Source organism: Chlorocebus sabaeus, chromosome 11, assembly GCF_047675955.1.
Source record: "Chlorocebus sabaeus isolate Y175 chromosome 11, mChlSab1.0.hap1, whole genome shotgun sequence".
In the NCBI taxonomy this organism is placed as follows: domain Eukaryota; kingdom Metazoa; phylum Chordata; class Mammalia; order Primates; family Cercopithecidae; genus Chlorocebus; species Chlorocebus sabaeus.
This window is the reverse complement of record NC_132914.1, coordinates 126,097,779-126,119,840: the sequence shown is the minus strand read 5'-3', so window position 1 is coordinate 126,119,840 and position 22,062 is coordinate 126,097,779. Positions and strand designations below refer to the sequence as shown.

The following is a 22,062-nucleotide window of genomic DNA, read 5'->3' as shown; positions in this document are numbered from 1 at the left end:
TTTGAGACCAGCCTGGCCTATATGGTGAAACCGTGTCTCTACTAAAAATACAAAAATTAGCCTGATATGATGGTGCATGCCTGTCGTCCCAGTCACTCAGGAGGCTGAGGCAGGAGAATCGCTTGGACCCGGGGGGCAGAGGTTGCAGTGAACCGAGATAGCACCATTGCACTCTAGCCTGGGTGACAGCATGAGACTCTATCTCAAAAAAAAAAAAAAAAAAAAAGGTACTACAATAAAACTGGAAACCAGGATGCCTGTTGGGTTTTCTAATACTGAGATTGACAAGTCATTAAATTGCACTAGGAAATACAATCTCCATGCTCTGCTTGGGAAAAGTCTGACATAAAGAGTAAGACTGTGCGCAGTCAGGGGCGTGTGCAACTTCACATTCACAGATGGCTGGCATCCTGAGCTTTCGGAAGAGACCACAGATGACTGGGTTCTGCCCTTGTCCCAATGCAGCAGTTCCCAAGTACCACCATTTTGCAAGTTGCAATTCTATAAAGAAAGGGCACAGCCTGCAAATGATCAGGGCATCCACACAGTGCACGGTGGATTAACTGGCGCAGCACAAGCCCTAACAGCACTGGTGGAGCAGGCTCAGTGCAGTTCCCACCGCCAGAGACAGCAACCTCGCCCACCAAAGGGAACCTGACCTTTAGCTTTTTTCTTTAGTTTTGCAGGCACCAGCTGTACGGTGCGTTCACATAGCTCCTTACTGAGAATTAAGTTAGGCTCCCACCAGCTCATATACCTGCCCTATGAGTCATCATGAATAAAAAGTCAGTAAATGAATTAACTTATGGATCTACAAACTCTTGTCTGTTTAAAGCTCTTCTAATAAACGGTCCAACCCAGGAAACTACCTCTGCCACCTAAGCGATGGTTACTCTCATGTATACAAGGTTGCCACAACATTTATGCTGCAGCTGATAAATCACCCGATCTGAGAACACAGAAGAAAACAGGGCCAGGTTCGGTGGCTCACGCCTGTGATCCCAGAACTTTGGGAGGCTGAGGCGGGCAGATCATTTGAGTTCAGTAGTTCGAGACCAGCCTGACCAACGTGGTGAAACCCCATCTCAACTAGAAATACAAAAAAATTAGCTAGGCGTGGTGGTGCGCACCTGTAATCCCAGCTACTCAGGAGGCTGAGGCAGGAGAATTGCTTAAACCCGGGAGGCGGAGGTTGCAGTGAGCTGAGGTCGTGCCATTGCATTCCAGCCTGGGTGACAGAGCAAGACTCCATCTCAAAAAAACAAAACAAAACAACAACAACAACAAAGAAACACAGACAACACATTACTGGGCTATTTTTGTCGTTCAATAACAACATCAAAAAATATCAGGGACGTTTCAGGTGCATCTACACACACAAAATCTATCTATGGGAAACAACACGCTATTGTGGCCACAACAGGCACCATCCATGGGAACACTATCGGCTCAGTAAGGCTGCCTTTCAGTTCTCCAATTCTGCAATTTCATCAGCACAACCAAAATAACAACACCAGATAAACACATACCCACTGCGCTTGTGCCATTTCCTTCATTGACTCTGTGAAAGCGACAGCAAATCTAGTAAATGAACAAAAATAATAGAAACAATTAGGCCAGAATTCAATTAAAAGAACTATGAAACAGCTCTTTGGAACAAATTATGAGAGACAAGGTAAGATACTAAATTTAAAATGCAATCAATCTTTATTACTTGTGGTCATTGGCCATTAGGTTTAATCTCAACTCACATCAAAAAAAGTTGTATATGCAAGAAGTAAACCAAACGAAGCTTAAAACTTCCTGTTTTTTTCTCTTCCTTCCACGCAAGTTCAGAGAGGTAGGGATAAAATCAAAAGCAAGAAATCAAGATGCAGGAGAGAAGCAAGGAACTTGCATGGTTAATCCACCCTGAACATTCAAGGGCAGCCTGTCCACTCCACTAACTCTGCCAAGGGAAGACTATGGGGACACAATTACAACTTACTGAGTGCACATGGGTGCTCAATGTTATCATCTCCCTCCTTTCAATTGCTTCTTCAGGAAATGCACAAGGGCCCTCAAAACTAAGAATATAAAGGTAATCTATTTATTAACTTTATGTTTGCCATGAAGTGCAGGAGTATTAAGAGACACTTTTCCATGGAAATGTGGAGCCCATTCTTAGATGGGAAGCTCCAATACTACCGAAATGTCCATTGTTACCAAATTACATGACAAAATCAATAATTCACAAGTGAACTTCCATTGAAATTCGACAAAATAATTTTAAAGTTTACCTATACATATAATTGGGTGACAAACAATCAGAATATTTTGATAAAGAAGAATTCAGGCCAGGCACAGTGCCTCACACTTGTAATCCCAATACTTTGGGAGGCTGAGGCAGGAAGATCACTTGAGCCCAGGTATTCAAGACCAGCCTGGGCAACACAGGGAGACCCCCATCTCTACAGGAAAGAAGTTTTTATAATTAGCCAGGCATGGTTGAGCACACTGTAGTCCCAGTTACTCGGGAGGCTGAGGCAGGAGGATCACCTGAGCCTGGGATGTCAAGGCTGCAGTGAGCCATGATTGCGCCACTGCACTCCAGCTTGGGTGACAGAGGAAGAAGAAAGAAGAAAGGAAGAAGGAAGAAAGAAGAAGAAGGAGGAGGATGAGGAGGAAGAAGAGGAAGAAGAAGAATTCAAAGATGAGACTTGTATTAACAGATATCAAAATATATTAAAAATACAATAATTAAAACAGTGTTGGCAGTGAAGAAAAGATAGAAAGATCAAAACCAAATACAAGGCCAGAAACAGACTCAAATACATTTAAGAATTTGACATAGCATAGGCTGGGCGCGGTGGCTCACGAGTGTAATCCCAGCACTTTGGGAGGCCGAGGCAGTCTGATCACAAGGTCAGGAGACTGAGACCATCCTGGCTAACACGGTGAAACCCCATCTCTACTAAAAATACAAAAAATTAGCTGGGTGTGGTGGCATGAGCCTGTTGTCCCAGCTACTCAGGAGGCTGAGGCAGGATTGCGTGAACCTGGGAGGCAGAGCTTGCAGTGAGCCGAGATCGCACCACTGCACTCCAGCCTGGGCGACAGAGCCAGACTCCGTCTCAAAAAAAAAAAAAAAGAATTTGACATAGCACAAAGCCAGAGAAGTGGTTCAGTACGTGGAAAAAGTTAGTTTCCTACCTTATATCACATATCTAAAAAGGTGGTTCAGAAGCTAAGTAAAAAAAAGGTAAGACGACAAGAGGAGTCTGGAAAGATACAAGTGACCAAGCAACTGGCCTCAGCCTGGGAAAGGTTTTCTGAGCATTAAAAGATAGGACATTATTGGATACCACAGGCAGGGTATGAAAAGGAGAAAGAAAAAAGTTATGAAATTAATTCTAAAGATAAAAAAGCTTCGATTATATTAAAATTAAAAGACTACTGAAATACCACAAATTAATGTGGAAGAAATGCGTGCAATTGACATGGAGAAAAGAAGGATACTATCCTTAGTTGGGAGCTCTTTAAAATTAACAAGGAAGCCAAACATCCCAGGGGAAAAAAGGGATGGGAAAAACGGGACATTCACATGAGAGCAAATACAAGGGACCATAAAACGTGAGGAAAAGTAAAATGTCTCTAATAACAAAAGAAATCTAATTAGAACAATAGTAAAGAATTGCATCACATATAAGACTGGCAGCTTTAAAAACAAAAATGCCCAATGTTGACAAAGGTGAGAAAATGAAAACATACACCCACTTGGTGAATTAAAATGCAAATATTCTTTCTGAAGAGAAATTTGAGAAACTGCATCAATATATTCACAAGTTCATATCGTTAGACCTTGCAATTCCACCTCCATGAATTCAATCTAAAGATAAAATCAGACAACTACACAAAGACAGAAACAGGTTGTTCCCTGCGGTGTTGTGTCTAACAAAGATATAAATGCCCAATCTCAAAGAATCAGGTACAGAATTTATGATAGAATTCTATGCAGCCATTCAAACCATGTTTGGAACCTTAAAATTATCAAAAATGTAGCTGGGTGTGGTGGTGCACGCCTGTAATCCCAACTATTCAGGAGGCTGAGGCAGGAGGATTGCTTGAACCCGGGAAGCAGAGGTTGCAGTGAGCCAAGATTGCGCCACTGCACTCCAGTCTGGCGACAGAGCAAGACTCTGTCTCAAAAAATATATATATACACACACACACACACACACACATATATACGTATATATATAGAGTACGTGTTATTCAGCCCAAATTTTCAAAAATATTAATAACAATGAAAATATAGTCACAATCATACAAATCAAAGTAATTAAAAGATCACCTACCAAAAAGCTAGTCATGGTCGAAGTACACATAAAGTACAAAAAAAGTTAGGTAATTTGTTTTTCCCTGGCTTCTTCAGTACTTTCCAAACTTTCTTTTTTTTTGGAAACGGAATCTCGCTGTGTAGCCCAGGCTGGAGTGCAGTGGCGCGATCTCGGCTCGCTGCAACCTCTGCCTCCCGAGTTCAAGCGATTCTCCTGCCTCAGCCCCCCGAGTAGCTAGGACTACAGTGCCTGCCACCACACCCGGCTAATTTTTTGTATTTTTAGTAGAGACGGGGTTTCAGGTGTTAGCCAGGATGGTCTCAATCTCCTGACCTCGTGGTCCGCCCGCCTCGGCCTCCCAAAGGGCTGGGATTACAGGCATGAGCCACCGCACCCGGCGTTACTTTCCAAACTGTCTACATTGCATTGGGACAGACGTTTTTTTAGTTAAAAAGAAAATTCTTAACAAAACATTTTATAAAGTCAGGACTTTCAATCTTTCAAGACTTCCTGTAGATAATATATGTCCTCCTACCTTTCTCCTACATCATTTTCCCCTCTACTCATTATAAAAATGCTATTATTTCTCTTATCTTAAAAATGACTGTCTTAATCCCACAGTCCCTGCTTCAATGATTGTCCTTTTTCTCTTTTCTCCTTGACAAGAAAAGCCCCAATGTTACCTCGACTCAACACCTCCAATGCCTCTCTTCTCATTTAAACCACTCCAGGCAACTCCCCTGACTGCACCATTGAAACTGCGCTCAAGGTCACTAATGACCTCCATGTTGGTAAGCTAAATGGTTCCATCCTCAGTCTTCATCTTACTTCACCTATCAATAGCAACAGACACATATGCTCCCTCCTTCCTCCTTGGAATGCTTCTTCATTGGTTTCCACCAAACCATTCCATTTCATCTTTCTGGCCACTCAGTCTCAGTCTCACTAATTCCTCTTTCTGATTTCTCAAAAATGGGCTGCTCCAAGACTCTGTTCTTGGGCTTCTCTTCTCTATCTGCACTTACTCCCTTGGTGATCTCACCAGTTTTCAGTTTTCAATAGCATCTGTAAGGCTGGATGCGGTGGCTCACGCCTGTAATCTCAGCACTTTGGGAGGCCAAGGCGGGTGGATCACCTGATGTCGGGAGTTCGAGACCAGTCTGACCAACATGGAGAAACCCCATCTCTATTAAAATTACAAAATTAGCCCGGTGTGGTGGTGCATGCCTGTAATCCCCGCTACTCAGAAGGCTGAGGCCGGAGAATAGCTTAAACATGGGAGGCAGAGGTTGCGGTGAGTCGAGATCATGCCATTGCACTCCAGCCTAGGTGACGGAGCGAGACTCCATCTCGAAAAAAAAAAAAAAATAGCATCTGTATATTGACCAACAAACTCCCGACCCCTCCCCTAACTTGCCCAGACTTCTACCTACTTCATACCTCCATTTGGATGCCTAACACAAACCCTAAGCTTCATACCTATGTCAAATAATGAGAATCATATTTCTAGTGATGAAATAAAAATACATATAGCCATATATGTGCATATGTACATACATACATTTTCAAGCTCTAAGAGGGCTTACAAGAAATGACACTGAGTAAGCAATAAGCACAGAGCTTAGTTTCTAAATAGTATTCCCTAAAAAGACAAAAAAAACTATAAAGGATCAAGGACTCCTTTGAGAAACAGCCATTTCCAGAAGTAGGACAAGGTAGACAGGAGATGAATCATGAACATTTTATGATACCAGAAAGTAGAAAAGTGCTCAGAAAATGATGAATGATGACAGCATGTCAAAAGAACTCAGGCATCAGCTCAAAGCATCTCCCGTGGGCAAATCCGGGACAATTTGAGCAACCAAATAAACAAAAATAGTAACAGATAACCTGTAAAGGAAAATAAAATAAATATCCATGAGTCCATTTTTTTATATATATATTTTATAAATATATTTCATATTTTTATTTTATATACTTTAAATATAAATTATAAATATAAATATAATTTATATTTTATATTTTTATAAAAATATATTTTATAAATATATATATTTTATATACATATATATTTTTTCTTTTTTTTTTTTTGAGATGGAGTCTCGCTCTGTCACCCAGGTTGGAGTGCAGTGGCGCAATCTCAGCTCACTGTAACCTCCACCTCCCGGGTTCAAGCAACTCTCCTGCCTCAGCCTCCTGAGTAGTTAGGATTATAGGCACGACTAATATTTTCTTTCTTTTAATTTTTTTTTGTGTGTGTTTTTAGTAGAGATGGGGTTTCACCGTGTTGGCCAGGCTGGTCTCGAACTCCTGGCCTCAAGTGATCCACCCAACTCAGCCTCCAAAAGTGCTGGGATTACAGGCATGAGCCACCACACCCGGCCCCCACGAGTCCATACCGAATAACAAATAAATAAATAAGTAAACGGGATCAAAGGGGAAAGTCTTCCGTAAGGTAGAATTCCAGTTAATAAACACGATGCAGTGCGAATGGAAAAATCATCATCAGGCAAATATCACAGGAATAATTACTGCAGACGACGATCAGGAAAGGACGATTCCTTCCCTGTAGCAGGACCCAGAAATGGCAGATTCTTCCTCCAGAAGGCCCCGCTTCCCCTGCCTGTGTCTGCCCCAAGCTTTCCTTTCTGCCTCCTCTACAACCCTGTCACCAGTCGAGGCACATTACACTGCAGGTCCCCTACTGAAGGAAGAAGGAAAGACGGTCGAGAGGAGATCACGCTGGACTTCCCACCAAGGCTCACTTTCAGAGTCCAAGCGCTACATAGCGCTGAAGCAGAAGGAGGCTGGAGCCCAGCCGGGGTGGTTCTGCTGGCCTCGGTTATGAGAAGCTCTCCATTTGCTCTGAAAACTAACAAGGGGTGCAAGGAAACTGTGTCTGGGGGAATAGACTTTATCCTGTGAAAATAAGATAAAAAAGAAAGAAAAGTAGCTAAATAACAATTGCCTGACAATGGGCCCTTCAGGGGAGTGTATAAACCTTCCTTTGCCAGGAACATTGGAAACCGAGAAACTTAAGAATTGAACAATGGGTGGGGGGCGGTGGCTCATGCCTGTCATCCTAACCCTTTGGGAGGCTGAGGCAGGCAGATCACTGTGGTCAAGAGTTCGAGACCAGCCTGGCCAACACGGGGAAACTCCATCTTCACTAAAAACACAAAAATTATCTGGGCGTGGTGGTGCACACCTGTAGTCCCTGCTACTGAGGAGGCTGAGGAAGGTGAATCGCTTGAACCCAGGAGGTGGAGGCTGCAGTGAGCTGAGATCGCACCAGTGCACTCCAGCCTGGGGGACAAAGCAAGACTGTCTCCAAAAAATAATGACATTAAATTAAATTTTTAAAAAACATACATTTCTTATGACAAACATAAAGCTACCATTTTTGCACATTCAGTTGAACATTGCCATTTTGAAATAGATTTACTCACTTTCACATGTGATTTTTTTGTAAAAAATATCTTTGGGCTTAAATATCTACAGCTTAAAACTTGTGAAAACTGGCCGGGCGCGGTGGCTCACGCCTGTAATCCCAGCACTTTGGGAGGCCGAGGCAGGCGGATCACGAGGTCAGGAGATCGAGACCATCCTGGCTAACACGGTGAGACCCCGTCTCTACCAAAAATACAAAAAATTAGCCGGCGTGGTAGCGGCGCCTGTAGTCCCAGCTACTCGGGAGGCTGAGGCAGGAGAATGGCGTGAACCCGGGAGGCGGAGCTTGCAGTGAGCCGAGATCGCCCCACTGCTCTCCAGCCTGGGCAAAAAAAAAACTTATGAAACTACCAATATTCAGCCATTTTATGCATACAAAACAGCAAATTCACCTTGTTTAACCTATCGTGTACTATATATTTCCTATTTATGAGGCTATTTTTGAGGTGTTTCATTTTATACAAACTCTCTTGCTCATTTGCTTGACAATAATTATTTCTTTTCTTTTTCTTTTTCTTTTTTTGAGACAGAGTCTCCCTCTTTCACCCAGGCGGGAGTGCAGTGGTGAGATCTCAGCTCACTGCAACCTCTGCCTCCCCAGGTTCAAGTGATTCTCCTGCCTCAGCCTCCTAAGTAGTTGGGATTACAGGCATGTGCCACCATTTTTGTATTTTTAGTGAAGACAGAGTTTCCCCATGTTGCCCAGGCTGGTCTCAAACTCCTGACCGCAATGGTCCACCCACCTTGGCCTCTCAAAGTGCTGGGATTACAGGTGTGAGCCACCCACCGCGCCTGGCCAACAATACTTTCTTCTAATATGTACCTGGATGATCCTTCACCAAACAATTTCCATAGGTTTCAAATACTCTTCATTTAGTTTTGATATTGATAATTATTAAGTACTTATTACATTATAATACATATAAGCCAAAAAGCTGAAGCTAAAGTAAGTTCAAATACTATATTATATAGAAAAAAAAATTTTAATACTAAAAAACTTCAAAAATAGACCCTATAGGAAAAAATATAACTATTTAAAATCATTTGATTAAAAATGAAATACTTATTATAAAGCTAGACAAGTTCAATACTTTCTTTTACAGAAAGGTGTGCTATATTGTATTGGACAAGGAATGTGATTCATGCCGCTTTCCTGCCCACCCACCTCGATCAATAACCCCCCAAAATAGAAATCAGTGTTTGCTTTAATAACAATGCAATGAATAATACTAATGATAATACTGTAAGATGGATTCATTCAATGTTGTTTCTTGTAAACAGAAATATTTTCCTTCCATAAGGCAGTGTGTTATCAACTACAGGAATCTAAATGTAATGAATTTGCAGAGTGTAAGAACAGCAATAAGAAAACCTGTAATAAAAGATCCCCAAGGTAACCCCAACGTGTTTTAATGCCTTTTCTTATTGTAACACACACACACAGGCACATGTGTGTGCTCTCTATTATGATCAGGTGGTGTGAAAGGAAAATATCTTGGGACCCCAGATCACTAAGCTAAAGGGAAAAGTCAAGCTGGGAACTGCTAAGGGCAAACCTCCCTCCCATTCTATTCAAAGTCACCCTCCGCTCACTGAGATAAATGTGTATCTAGCCTCCTTGGGAAAGGCCAATCAGAAACTCAAAAGAATGCAACCTTTTGTCTGTCACCTACCTGTGACCTGGAAGACCCCTCCCAGCTTTGAGTCTTCCTGCCTTTGCTTCCAGTTGTCCCGCCTTTCCAGAACGCACCACTGTACTTCCTACATATATTGATTGATGTCTCATGTCTCCCTAAAATGTATAAAACCAAGCTGTGCCCCGACCACCTTGAGCACATGTCATCAGGACTCCTGAGGCTGGGTGCGTGTATTCAACCTTGGCAAAATCAACTTTCTAAACAGTAACTGAGACCTGTCTTGGGTTTTTTGGGTCCATACTTGCATTGCCACAACATATGTTCAGGGGTCCTCAGGAAGGACTAGGGTCCTAAATGCGGTGATGCCTCTCAGTAAGCCTGGATTTCAGAAGCGAGACTGACACCTACATTACCAAACAAGGAATCTGAGGCTCCGGACAGAACTCTGAGTGCTGTCCCCGGTATGGAATAGGGTGATCCAGCTACATGAAGACTTGAAGTGTCCCAAATTCCCTGGCCAGAGCTTCCCAGCCATGAGGTGAGCCACAGAAAACTGATGGCTGGTGATTGATTGGGTGAAAATCAATGATCAGTTTTACTTTGTTTTGTTTTTTACAATGATTCAAAGATTTTAAAAGGTTGAAGGGATAGTTAGGCAGTACTTGTTGGGCCATCTGTAAGCTGTGAATTCAGGGTTATTGTTCTAGACACAGGTGAAGCTTTCTTCTAACATGAGCAGCCAGTGAACATGTGGGAGGACAAACTGCACAGAAGCCCCTCAACTGTCTGGGGAAACACCGAGGAGGCCCAATGAGCACCTCATGACTCATCAGAAAAGTTCTTTCTTTGGGGTATGCATGTACAGTTAGTTCTTTCTTTGGGGTATGCATGTACAGTTAGTTCTTTTGATTTAATTTCTGCTTTTTTTCACAATTTTCATATGATCACGGAAGATTCATATTGCTTTTATCATTATTTTATTGTATTTTATTTTTTAAATTAATTTATTATTATTATTATTATTTTGAGACAGTCTTGCTCTGTAACCCAGGCTAGAGTGCAATGACAAGATCTTGGCTCACTGTGACCACCACCTCCCGGGTTTTGTTGTTGTTGTTGTTGTTGTTTGTTTTTGAGGTGGAGTCACGCTCTGTCCCCCAGGCTGGAGTGCAATGGCACGATCTCGGCTCACTGTAACCTCTGCCTCCTGAGTTCAAGCAATTCTCCTGCCTCTGCCTCCCGAGTAGCTGGAATTACAGGTGCAGGCCACCACGCCCAGCTAATTTTTGTATTTTTAGTAGAGATGGGGTTTTACCATGTTGGCCAGGCTGGTCTCGAACTCCTGACCTCAGGTGATCCACCTGCCTCAGTCTCTCAAAGTGCTGGGATTACAGGCGTGAGTCACCACACCTGGCCACCTGCTGGTTAAAGTGATTCTCCTGCCTCAGCCTCCCAAGTAGCTGGAATTACAGGCACCCACCATCATGCCTGGCTAATTTTTGTAGTTTTAATAGAGATGGGGGTTTCACCATGTTGGCCAGGCTGGTCTCGAACTCCTGACCTCAAGTGATCCACCTGCCTCGGGCCTCCCAAAGTGCGGGGATTACAGGCGTGAGTCACCACACCTGGCCACCTGCTGGGTTAAAGTGATTCTCCTGCCTCAGCCTCCCAAGTAGCCGGAATTACAGGCACCCACCACCATGCCTGGCTAATTTTTATAGTTTTAATAGAGATGGGGGTTTCACCATGTTGGCCAGGCTGGTCTCGAACTCCTGACCTCAAGTGATCTGCCTGCCTCGGCCTCCCAAAGTGCTGGGATTATAGGCCTGAGCCACCGCGCCCGGCCTGCTTTTATCATTATTTTAATTCTTCTTATTGCATTAGTTAGACAAAGAAATGGGAGTGACTTTTTTAATCAAGCCTTTCAATCCACCTGAAATTGCTATACAAATATGATAATTTTCTAAGTCTGCCTTGTCAAAAGACAATGATAACAAATTTAGTTCAAAGATTAGAATGGGCTTTTATTAGCAGTTCTAGAATTGGGCAGCACCTCATTTTACAAAACAGAATGAGTGTTCTGATGAGCTGAGCAGAGGAGGCGTGTTTTACAGACAGACAAGGGCTGAAGAAAGCAGACACAGAAAACAAAAAGCAGATGGGGCATTTCAGAGTTACTTGCCCCACAGGGTTAAAGCAGAGAAGACGTCCCTACTCTGCTGACTGAAGTTGGCTGGAATTTCTTGCTTTTTAGAAAACTAGCCCATTTCAGGCTGGGCACGGTGGCTCATGCCTGTAGTCCCAGCACTTTGGGAGGCCGAGGCAGGTGGATCACTTGAGGCCAGGAGTTTGAGACCAGCCTGGCCAAATGGTGAAACCCTGTCTCTACTAAAAATACAAAAATTAGCCGAGTGTGGAGGCGGCCGCCTGTAATACCAGTTACTCGGGAACCTGAGGCACGAGAACCACATGAACCCTGGTGGTTGAGGTTGCAGTGAGCCAAGATCATGCCACTGCACTCCAGCCTGGGCAACAGAATGAGACTGTCAGGAAAAGAGAATAGAAGAGAGAAGAAAGAAGAGAGAAAGAAGACTGACCCATTTCAAAGTTCAGTTTACTACACAGCGCTCAGCACAAGTGACTCCTTTCTGTCACGGGCTGGTCTGCTGGGGCACAGCGCGGGGGCCAGTCCAGAACAATGGCCTCCGATGAACCTCCTTTTACCACATCGACATGGATAAAGTTGGGAAGTACAGCGCTGGAAGGAATTCTCAACTGGGGATAACCTCCCCCACCCTGGGGGCATTAGAATTACAGGCAGACATACTAGGTAGTTGTGGTACGTGGAGGCTGCTGCCCATGGTTAGTATCTGGGATCAGAGATGTGCAGGGCAGCCGCAAGGATTATCACGGTGACCCCTGTGAGAAGCACCACTCAGAGCACACAGAGCTGTTCTCATAGCAGCTACCTCTCAGGTTCCCAGGACAGCTAGCGGGACATACCCAAGGAAAAGGCCTGAGCCACAGTTTAGAAATCCCGTTGGTGACCCTTCTTGCAAATGGCATTTATAGCTCAGAAAGCCACATAGATAAGACCCATGCCAAAGACAGTCTACTTGGGCAAACCTGATGCAAACTAGACCCTAATTTGTGTGCTGCTAAGGCTGGAGCTTGTCTGTGATCTGTGTTTTCTATATTCAGAACACCTCTTTTTTGAGAAGAGGGCTTTGCTCTCCCACCCAGGCTGGAGTGCAGCCATAGCACACTGCAGCCTTGGGCTCCTGGGCTCCAGCAATCCTCCCGCCTCAGCCTCCCAGGCAGCTGGGACCAAAGGCGTGCCTCACTATCAAGCGATCCTCCTGCCTCAGCCTCCCAAGCAGCTGGGACCACAGGTGTGCCTCACTATGCCTGGCTCCATGCAGACCATTCTAAAGAGGCTTATCTAATATTAATTGTAGTTGAAGACTTAAGTGCAATAACCTGTTAGCAATGACGATTTGTGGCAAAATAAAAATGTACCAAATTAAAGAAAAGGTTACATGAAATTGGTTTTAAGTGATAAGATGTAAACCTTCCCGACAATTGGTGCCCTCAGTCTTTGGTTTCAATGATTTCCATCCACATAGTTTAAATGCTTGGCATGGGTGAAATTCTCACAAGTATTACCTGGCTTCCTCAAGAACTCTGCCCATGACGGTGTTCTTTTCTCCCTGGTTGGCATCTTCATTGACATCAGTTCCTCCAAAGATGATTCCAAAAGGGATTCGGTGGCCTGCAAAACGATGACAGTCACAAAGCAGGATTCAGCCCTAGAAACAGCCTTCACCCACCATTCCCAAGCAAGGATCTTAAACACTGAAGTTCCCAGATCACAGGAGCTGTGTGTTGCTGTGTGTTCAGCTGCATCCACCTCTCCTGGATAGCAGAATGGTATCACTACAATAAACACAACACCAACAGGAATCACGGGAGGCCCCGACCACTGTCGTCAGGGCTATCTTTCAATTCATTCATTTTAAACTTTAGCAAATAAAAAATATTGTTAGCCATCATCTATCAAAGCCACGCTTATCATTCCTAGGAAAAGGGCTAATCTGGCATCATCAAAATTCATGCCAAAAAAAAAAGGGGGGGGCTCTCCAAACTGAGTCCTATTGTTCGTCAACACCAACAGGCACCGTGCTAGCTTGGGACAAAAACAGGGGAGAGAGAGGCACAGACAACCTTGATGATATCCTCAAGAACTGCTCAGTACAGCAGGGATGATAAATTACGACAGGCACAACTAGGATGAGGGCCAAAATAACACAAGGTGCTGAGCGCATAAAGTGGGAAAGAATTTGCAAAGGGAGTATGTGTATTTTGAGTGACGGGTCCTGTGCGGATGGGAGGCAGTGGGTGAGTCCACTCCCGGCTTCCTCGATGAACATTTCATAACCGCAGACAGGCAGGACAGGGCATTAGGGCTTTTGATGAGCACATCATAAGCGACTCCCCAAAAGGACTCCCAAAGTTCAACTAAAAATTTTAAAGAGACTATGGCCTACAAATTACCCCATAGACCAGATCTAACTGGAGTTCACCTGGTTAGATTTCTCAAACAAGCTATTTAAAGGAGAAGATACTGATCTTTCCTTTCACTGGCCTTTGAATTGTTTTTGTCATGTAAATTAGCAGATCCCATCTTCTTTCTCTCTATCTAGGTCTCTCTCACCCTAGAATTCCACTGCTATGAATTCAGCCTCCAGATATCAAGCCCAACAATAACACGTACAGCTCCAGCAAGGCTGCTAAAAGTAGCACAATTTGAGAAGCAACTTACTTGTGCATTGGTGAAGACAAACTCTTTTTTTTTGGAGCTGTGTGTGTGTGTGTACTCACACAGAAAGACTGGCAAAAAGAAAAACACATATTGGTGGACAAAAGATGCTTGCACAAAAACAAAAGCCATAAATACACATTTCTATATGCACAGAACATCTGACGTGACAGTACACAAAATAATAACTGTTGTCACCTCTGGAAAAGAGACCTGGAAGGCTACAGATCTGGGATGGACCAGGCGTGCTGGCTCACGCCTGTAATCCCAGCACTTTGGAAGGTCAAGGTGGGCGGATCACCTGAGGCCAGGTGTTTGAGACCAGCCTGGGCAACATGGCAAAACTCTGTCTCTCTTTTTGTAAAAATACAAAAATTAGCCAGGTGTGGTGGTGCACACCTGTAATCCCACCTACTCCGAAGGCTGAGGCATGAGAATCACTTGAACGCAAGAGGTAGAAGTTGGAGTGAGCTGAGATCACGCCACTGCACTGCAGCCTGGGTGATAGAGGGAGACTCTGCCTCAAAAAAAAAAAAAAAAAAAAAAAAAAAAAATCTGGGTTAGGAGTGAGACTTACTTTTCAGTCTGTAACATTTTATATTGTTTGAATTTCTTACTGTAGACCTGTAAGAACTTTTCCAAAAATACAGAGAGACATAGAAATGCCCACCCAGTAGAGATGGTTCACCGTGGATGATGCGTTTAGGCTTTGGGAGATGTTGGGACAGAGTGAAGATTTTTCTCATATGGGAAGGACATGAATCTGTGGTGGGGAGAATAATTGCTCCCAGAGATGTCCACATCCTAATTCCCAGGACCCATGAGGCTGGGACAGGGGAGGAGCATTACGGTAGACTATCCAGGCGGGCTCAGCCTAACCACAGGGGTCATTACAAGTGGAAGAGGGAGGCCAGAGAGTCAAGTTCAGAGTGAGGAAGACCTCACCAGTCCAATGGCTCTGGAGATGGAGGAAGGGCGATGAGCCAAGACACGTGGATGCCCCTCGAGGCTGGAAAAGACAAGAAAACAGATTCTCCCCAAGAGCCTCCAGGAAGGAGCACAGTTGCTGACACCTGAATTTCAGCCTGGGAGACCCACTTCAGCTTTCCAACCTCCAGAACAGGTTCCCCTGTCACAGCCTCAGGGGTCCTGGGAAGTAGGATGTGGATATCTCTGGAGCAATTCTTCTCCAGAACTGGAGGTCAGGTGATGAACTGGTGTTGTCTGAAGCCGCTGGGTTTGTGGTAAATTATTACAACAGCAGTGGGAAACTGATACACCCTATTGCCACAAAGGGACTGTATTAGTCCATCTTCAAGCTGCTGATAAAGACATACCCAACTGGCATGGCAATTGGATATGTCTGGGCAATTTACAAAAGAAAGAGGTTTAATGGACTCACAGTTCCACGTGGCTGGGAGGTCTCCCAATCATGGCAAAAGGTGAAAGGCACATCTCACATGGCGGCAGACAAGAGAAGACAGCATGTGCAGGGAAACTCCCCTTTATAAAACCATCAGATCACGAGAGACTTATTCACTATCATGAGAACAGCATGGGAAAGGCCCACCCCCATGATTCAACTACTTCCCACCAGGTCCCTCCTACAACACATGGGAATGTGGGAGATATAATGCAAGGTGAGATTTGGATGGGAACACAGTCAAATCATATCTGGGATGTTTCCCCAATAAAAACTGCTACTGAAGGAGGCTAAGGAAAACAGTGGGAAAGTGGTTTTCAATGAAATTCCCAAAGACAGAAAAATAGACACCTAAAAGATACACACTATCAACGAGGTTGCTTAAAAGGTGTGAACATATTTAGTACGTAAGATGACAGCCCTTTCTTACTTTATCAGCCCAGCAGTAATAACTCATGTTATTGCTAATCTATAACTCATTATGTCAAAGCTAATTTGGCCTATTTTGAGAAATCACAAGACTTTCTCTCCAGACAGCCCCAGGTTAGAATCCTGCTTCTCCACCTAGAACAGGCATGACTTTGGCCAAGCTACTCAGTTTCTCTGACCCCCAGCCATATCATCTGTGAAACGGAGATATTAATTAGCAGACTGGTGAGACGATATATGACATTCTGGTACAAGGCAGACCCCGTAAGTGAGAGCTAGTTTCACCATGTTTTACACTAAAGAAGTTTTAAACACATAAATCCAGAAATTAGCACTTAGAAGAATGGAATATGAGACACTTCACTTAGTTTTCCGTTTTTTTGATGCTCATTCCATTGTTAACAAAATAAAGTTTTAAATAAGTAGCATGTTACCCTTAATGGCAAAAGACTATTATAAGGGTAGGTGCAGTGGCTCATGCCTGTAATCCCAGCACTTTGGGAGGCCGAGGCAGGTGGATCACTTGAGGTTAGTAGTTCAAGACTAGCCTGGCCAACATGGTGAAACCCTGTCTCTACTAAAAATACAAAAATTAGCTGGATGTGGTAGCGCACGCCTGTAATCCCAGATACTCGGGAGGGTGAGGCAGGAGAATCGCTTGAACCTGGAAGGCAGAGGCTGCAGTGAGCCAAGACTATGCCACTGTACTCCAGCCTGGGTGACAGAGCAAGACTCTGTCTCAAAAAAATAAGACTCTTATAAATTCACCCATGATTGCAATAGAAAAATTCTGGAAGTCCTGTACTATAACATGATGTAGATAAAATATTTTTGCAAACTCTCTTTTTATTATTGTATATATATGGTGTATAGCATGATGTTTTAAAATATGTATACATTGTGGAATGACTAAATCAAGCTAATTAGGTCAAGCGTGGTGGCTCACACCTGTAATCTCAGCACTTTGGGAGACCAAGGCAGGAGGATTGGCTCCATCCCAGGAGTTTGAGACCAGCCTGGGAAACACGGTAAGACCCCATTTCTTAAAAAAAAAAAAAAAAAAAAAAAAAAAAAAATCAAGCTAATTGACATATGTATGACCTCACATATTTATCATTTATTTTGTGATGAGAACACTTAAAATCCACTACTCTTTTAAGAATTTATTTTTCTATTTTTTGAGACAGAGTCTCACTTGGTCACCCAGGCTAGAGTGCTGTGGTGCTATCTTGGCTCACTGCAGCCTCCACATCCCAGGTTCAAGTGATGCTCTTGCCTCAGCCTCCCAAGTAGCTGGGATTACAGGCAGTGCCACCATGCCCAGCTAATTTTTGCATTTTTAATAGAGACAGGGTTTCACTATGTTGGCCAGGCAGGTCTCGAACTCATGACCTCAAATGATCCACCCACCTCAGCCTTCCAAAGTGCTAGGATTACAGGTATGAGCCACCACGCCTGGCCCATCTCTTAGAAATTTTCAAGTATACAATACATTGTTATTTACTACGGTCACCATGCTGTGCAATAAATCTTGAATGTATTCCTCCTAATAGAAATTTTTTTTTTTTTTTTTGAGATGGAGTCTCGCCCTGTTGCCCAGGCTGGAGTGCAGTGGTGCAATCTGGGCTCACTGCAAGCTCTGCCTCCTGGGTTCATGCCATTTTCCTGCCTCAGCCTCCCGAGTAGCTGGGATTACAGGCGCCCGCCACCATGCCCAGCTAATTTTTTTGTATTTTTAGTAGAGGCGGGATTTCACTGTGTTAGTCAGGATGGTCTCCATCTCCTGACCTTGTGATCCACCGGCCTCGGCCTCCCAAAGTGCTGGAATTACAGGCGTGAGCCACCGCGCCCGGCCCCTAACTGAAATTTTGTACTTTTAACCAACGTTTCCCTAATCCCCTCATAATCCTGAGCACCTGGTAACCATTCTACTACTCTCTGCTTCTATGAATTTGACTTTTTAGATTTCACATACAAGTGAGAACCATGTGGTATTTATATTTCTGTGCCTGGCTTATTGTATTGTATTTTGCATTATGTCCTCTAGGCTCATCCATGTTGTTACAAACAACAGAATATCCTTTGTTTTCCATTACATATATATACCACATTTTCTGTATCCATTTACCATCAATGGACACAGGTTGATTCCCTGTCCTGGCTATTTCGAATAGTGCTGCAGTGAACATGGGGTTGCAGATATCTCTTCCACACAGTGATTTCATTTGCTTTGCACATATACCCAGAAGTGGGATTGCTGGATCCTACGGTAGTTCTATTTTTCATTTTTTGAGGATATATTTGCAAACTCTTATTCTCTCTTCAAAACCCTATTCAGTCATCCCCTCGTTTCTGAAATCGTCTCCAGGTCTCTCAGAAGCAAATCCTTTTCCTTTTATGTCATGACATGTATCATAAAGTCTTGGGTTTTATTTGTAGACTGGAAGATTCTCTTATTTATGTCTGCATGCTGTGCTCTAATATGACGGCTACTCAAAGTTAGGTCCTCAAACAGTAGTTGCTGAAATGCACTGAGAATGAAGAGTGGTACACAAGCCATTTTCCAAGTAGGTTGACTCAGAGCCACCCACGTAACTGGTCTCATTCATAAATCCGTGCTTGTACTAGAGGTTTGTCTCTCCCAGTAGTCTGCTGAGAAAAACAGAAAATCATGGCTTCCTAAAATTGGCTTCTTCTTTTTTCTTTTTTGAGATGGAGTCTAACTCTGTCACCCAGGCTAGAGTGCAGTGGCGTGATCTCAGCTCACTGCAACCTCCACCTCCCAGGTTCAAGCTATTCTCCTGCCTCAGCCTCCCAAGTAGCTGGGATTACAGGTGCCCACCACCACGCCCAGCTAATTTTTGTATTTTTGGTAGCGAAGGGGTTTCACTGTGTTGGCCAGGATGGTCTCAAACTCCTGTCCTCGTGATCCCCCCCACTTCAGCCTCCTAAAGTGCTGGGATTACAAGCATGAGCCACTGTGCCTGGCCCTAAACTTGGCTTCTCAGTCATCCACCTGACCCTATCTGCTTCCTTATTAGGCTCAAGCCTAAAGCATATTCTTAAAAAGAAATAAGGCTAGGCATGGTGGCTCACGCCTGGAGGGCGGATAACGAGGTCAGGAGTTCGAGACCAGCCTGACCAACATGGTGAAGCCCCATCTCTACTAAAAATACAAAAACTAGCTGGGCGTGGTGGAACATACCTGTAATCCCAGCTACTCAAGAGGCTAAGGCAGCAGAATCGCTTGAACCACGGGAGTCAGAGGTTGCAGTGAGCCGAGATCCCACCACTGCACTATAGCCTGGCAAAAGAGTGAAACTCTGCCTCAAAACAATAAATAAAAAATAAAAATAAAGGCCGGGCGCGGTGGCTCAAGCCTGTAATCCCAGCACTTTGGGAGGCCGAGACGGGTGGATCACGAGGTCAGGAGATCGAGACCATCCTGGCTAACACGGTGAAACCCCGTCTCTACCAAAAAATACAAAAAACTAGCCGGGCGACATGGCGGGCGCCTGTAGTCCCAGCTACTCGGGAGGCTGAGGCAGGAGAATGGCATAAACCTGGGAGGTGGAGCTTGCAGTGAGCTGAGATCCGGCCACTGCACTCCAGCCTGGGTGACAGAGCAAGACTCCGTCTCAAAAAAAATAAATAAATAAATACATACATACATACATACATACATACATACATACATAAATAAAAAGAAACAGGAGGAGCTTCACTAACACACTTTTGGCCAGCATCAGATTAACCTGTAAGTTTGTCCTTGTGTGCCATTTAGGGTACATAGGAAAGAGTCCAGAAAGCATACTACCTGGGAACAGGTTCCATTCCATCTAAGTTAAGGACACCTATAAAGTTCTGTTCTCACACACTTGAAATGATGGATTGGTACGCATGTCAAAAACATTTTACAGACATGCCCAAGAGGGAGAAACAAATATAATGTGTTACTTTGATGTTCATATAATAATTGGTCCAGAGCTTAAGGAATTAAAGTTGATATTGTTCTTTAAAACATTTCCGGCCGGGCGCGGTGGCTCACGCCTGTAATCCCAGCACTTTGGGAGACCGAGGCAAGTGGATCATGAGGTCAAGAGATTGAGACCATCCTGGCTAACATGGTGAAACCCCGTCTCTACTAAAAATGCAAAAAATTATCCGGGCATGGTGGTGGGCACCTGCAGTCCCAGCTACTCGGGAGGCTGAGGCAGGAGAATGGCGTGAACCCGGGGGGCAGAGCTTGCAGTGAGCCAAGATCACGCCACTGCACTCCAGCCTGGGCGACAGAGCAAGACTGCATCTTAAAAAAACAAAAAAACAAAAAAAACCACACAAACATTTCCAGGCTGGGTGAGGTGGCTCACACCTGTAATCTCAGCATTTTGGGAGGCCAACGCAGGTGAATCACCTGAGGTCAGGAGTTCGAGACTAGCCTGGCCAACACGATGAAACCCCATCTCTACTAAAAATACAAAAATTAGCAGGGCGTGGTGGCACGCACCTGTAATCCCAGCTACTTGGGAGTCTGAGACAGGAGAATTGCTTGAACCCCGGAGGCAGAGGTTCAGTGAGCCAAGATCTCGCCATTGTACTCTAGCCTGGGTGACAAGAGCCAGACTCTGTCTCAAAAAAAAAAAAAAAAAATGTGCATTACACCTGCAATATATCTGTAATGTGTATTAATGTTGTTAATGTGCTATTTCCCATTATTTGCATATTCTACTTAGCTATTTTATTTAATTATTTGCTCAGCAAATACTGATTTTAAACAGAAAAGCAAACTTCCACTTGTCCAAGATGTTAAGGTTTTACTTAGCAATATTTAATATACACAGTTATATAAATGTGACTAGTTATTACTTGGCAATACATAACAAAAGATTTAAAAATGCATATGCCCTTTGATCCTGCAAGATTATTTCTGGAAAATCCTAAAGGAAATGGGCTCCAAAGGTTTATGCAGAAACTTGTTCATCACAATATTATTTACAACTGAGGGGAAAAATGAAAATAGGACGTGACCATTCATAACTATGCTGCAAAAGAACATTCAGTGACAGAGGAAACATATACAATCTATTTCTAACACACTGTAAAATAGGTTACTAAATTAGAAGTATATGATTACAATTTTTAAAATATACACAAACTACAGAGCAAGAGTCAGACACAGCAGTATCTCTGCATTCAAAGCATTTATCAAAGTGCTTAGCACATACTAAATACTCCACAAAAAAATGTTTTTTACATATTATATATAAGAAATATATATTTAGATATAGAAATATATTTATTTTTATAAAATTTATATTTTTATATATTTGATATATTATATATAAATATATTTTTATATATCTGTATATATATATATTTTTTCGATACAGAGTCTCACTCTGTTGCCCAGACTAGAGTGCATGGGCATGATCTCAGCTCACTGCAACCTTCGCCTCCTGGGTTCAAGTGATTCTCCTGCCTCAGCCTCCCAAGTAGGTGGGATTACTGGTGCCCGCCACCACGCTCAGCTAATTTTTTTTGTATTTTTAGTAGAGATGGGGCTTCACCATGTTGGCCAGGCTGATCTCAAAATCTTGACTTCAAGTGATCTGCCTGCCTCGGCCTTCAAAGCGCTGGGACTACAAGTGTGAGGCACCACACCCAGACTACAAATATTTTTCAAAAGGAGTTGCAAGCTTATATTGTAAAAGTATACCTTTTTTACAAAATTAATTTTAAATAAAAACATAAATAAAACCAAAAACACAGACACAAACAGTGGTCCTTTCTGGGTGGTGAAATTGCAGGTACCATATTTTCTTCTTTGTATTTTTACATAGTTTCCAAGTCACCTCTGTAAGTAATTTAAAAATCAGTAAGTGCTATATATATTTAAATACAGTTTAATGAATAGAAGGCTGTCTAAGAAATGCATAGTGTACGCATAGAATGAAATATCACACAGCCAGTTAATCACAGGGTAGG

At 43.4% G+C, this 22,062-nt stretch overlaps 1 protein-coding gene across 11 annotated transcripts in view; it reads right to left on the bottom strand.

The window, feature by feature from the left end:
• Nucleotides 1-22,062, bottom strand: part of GLT1D1 (glycosyltransferase 1 domain containing 1) — a 148,979-nt gene that overhangs the window by 79,251 nt on the left and 47,666 nt on the right. For 5 of the 11 annotated variants that reach the window (XM_008005210.3, XM_008005211.3, XM_008005206.3 and 2 more), the window contains 2 exons: nucleotides 13,073-13,178; nucleotides 1,530-1,581 (listed from right to left, as the gene is read on the bottom strand). In XM_008005210.3, coding sequence (XP_008003401.1) covers nucleotides 1,530-1,581; nucleotides 13,073-13,178 — 158 coding nt within the window. Of the gene's footprint in view, nucleotides 1-1,529; nucleotides 1,582-9,442; nucleotides 9,562-13,072; nucleotides 13,179-22,062 lie in introns of all 11 variants that reach the window. The other 6 variants (XM_073021226.1, XM_073021224.1, XM_073021222.1 and 3 more) reach the window with 3 other exon arrangements.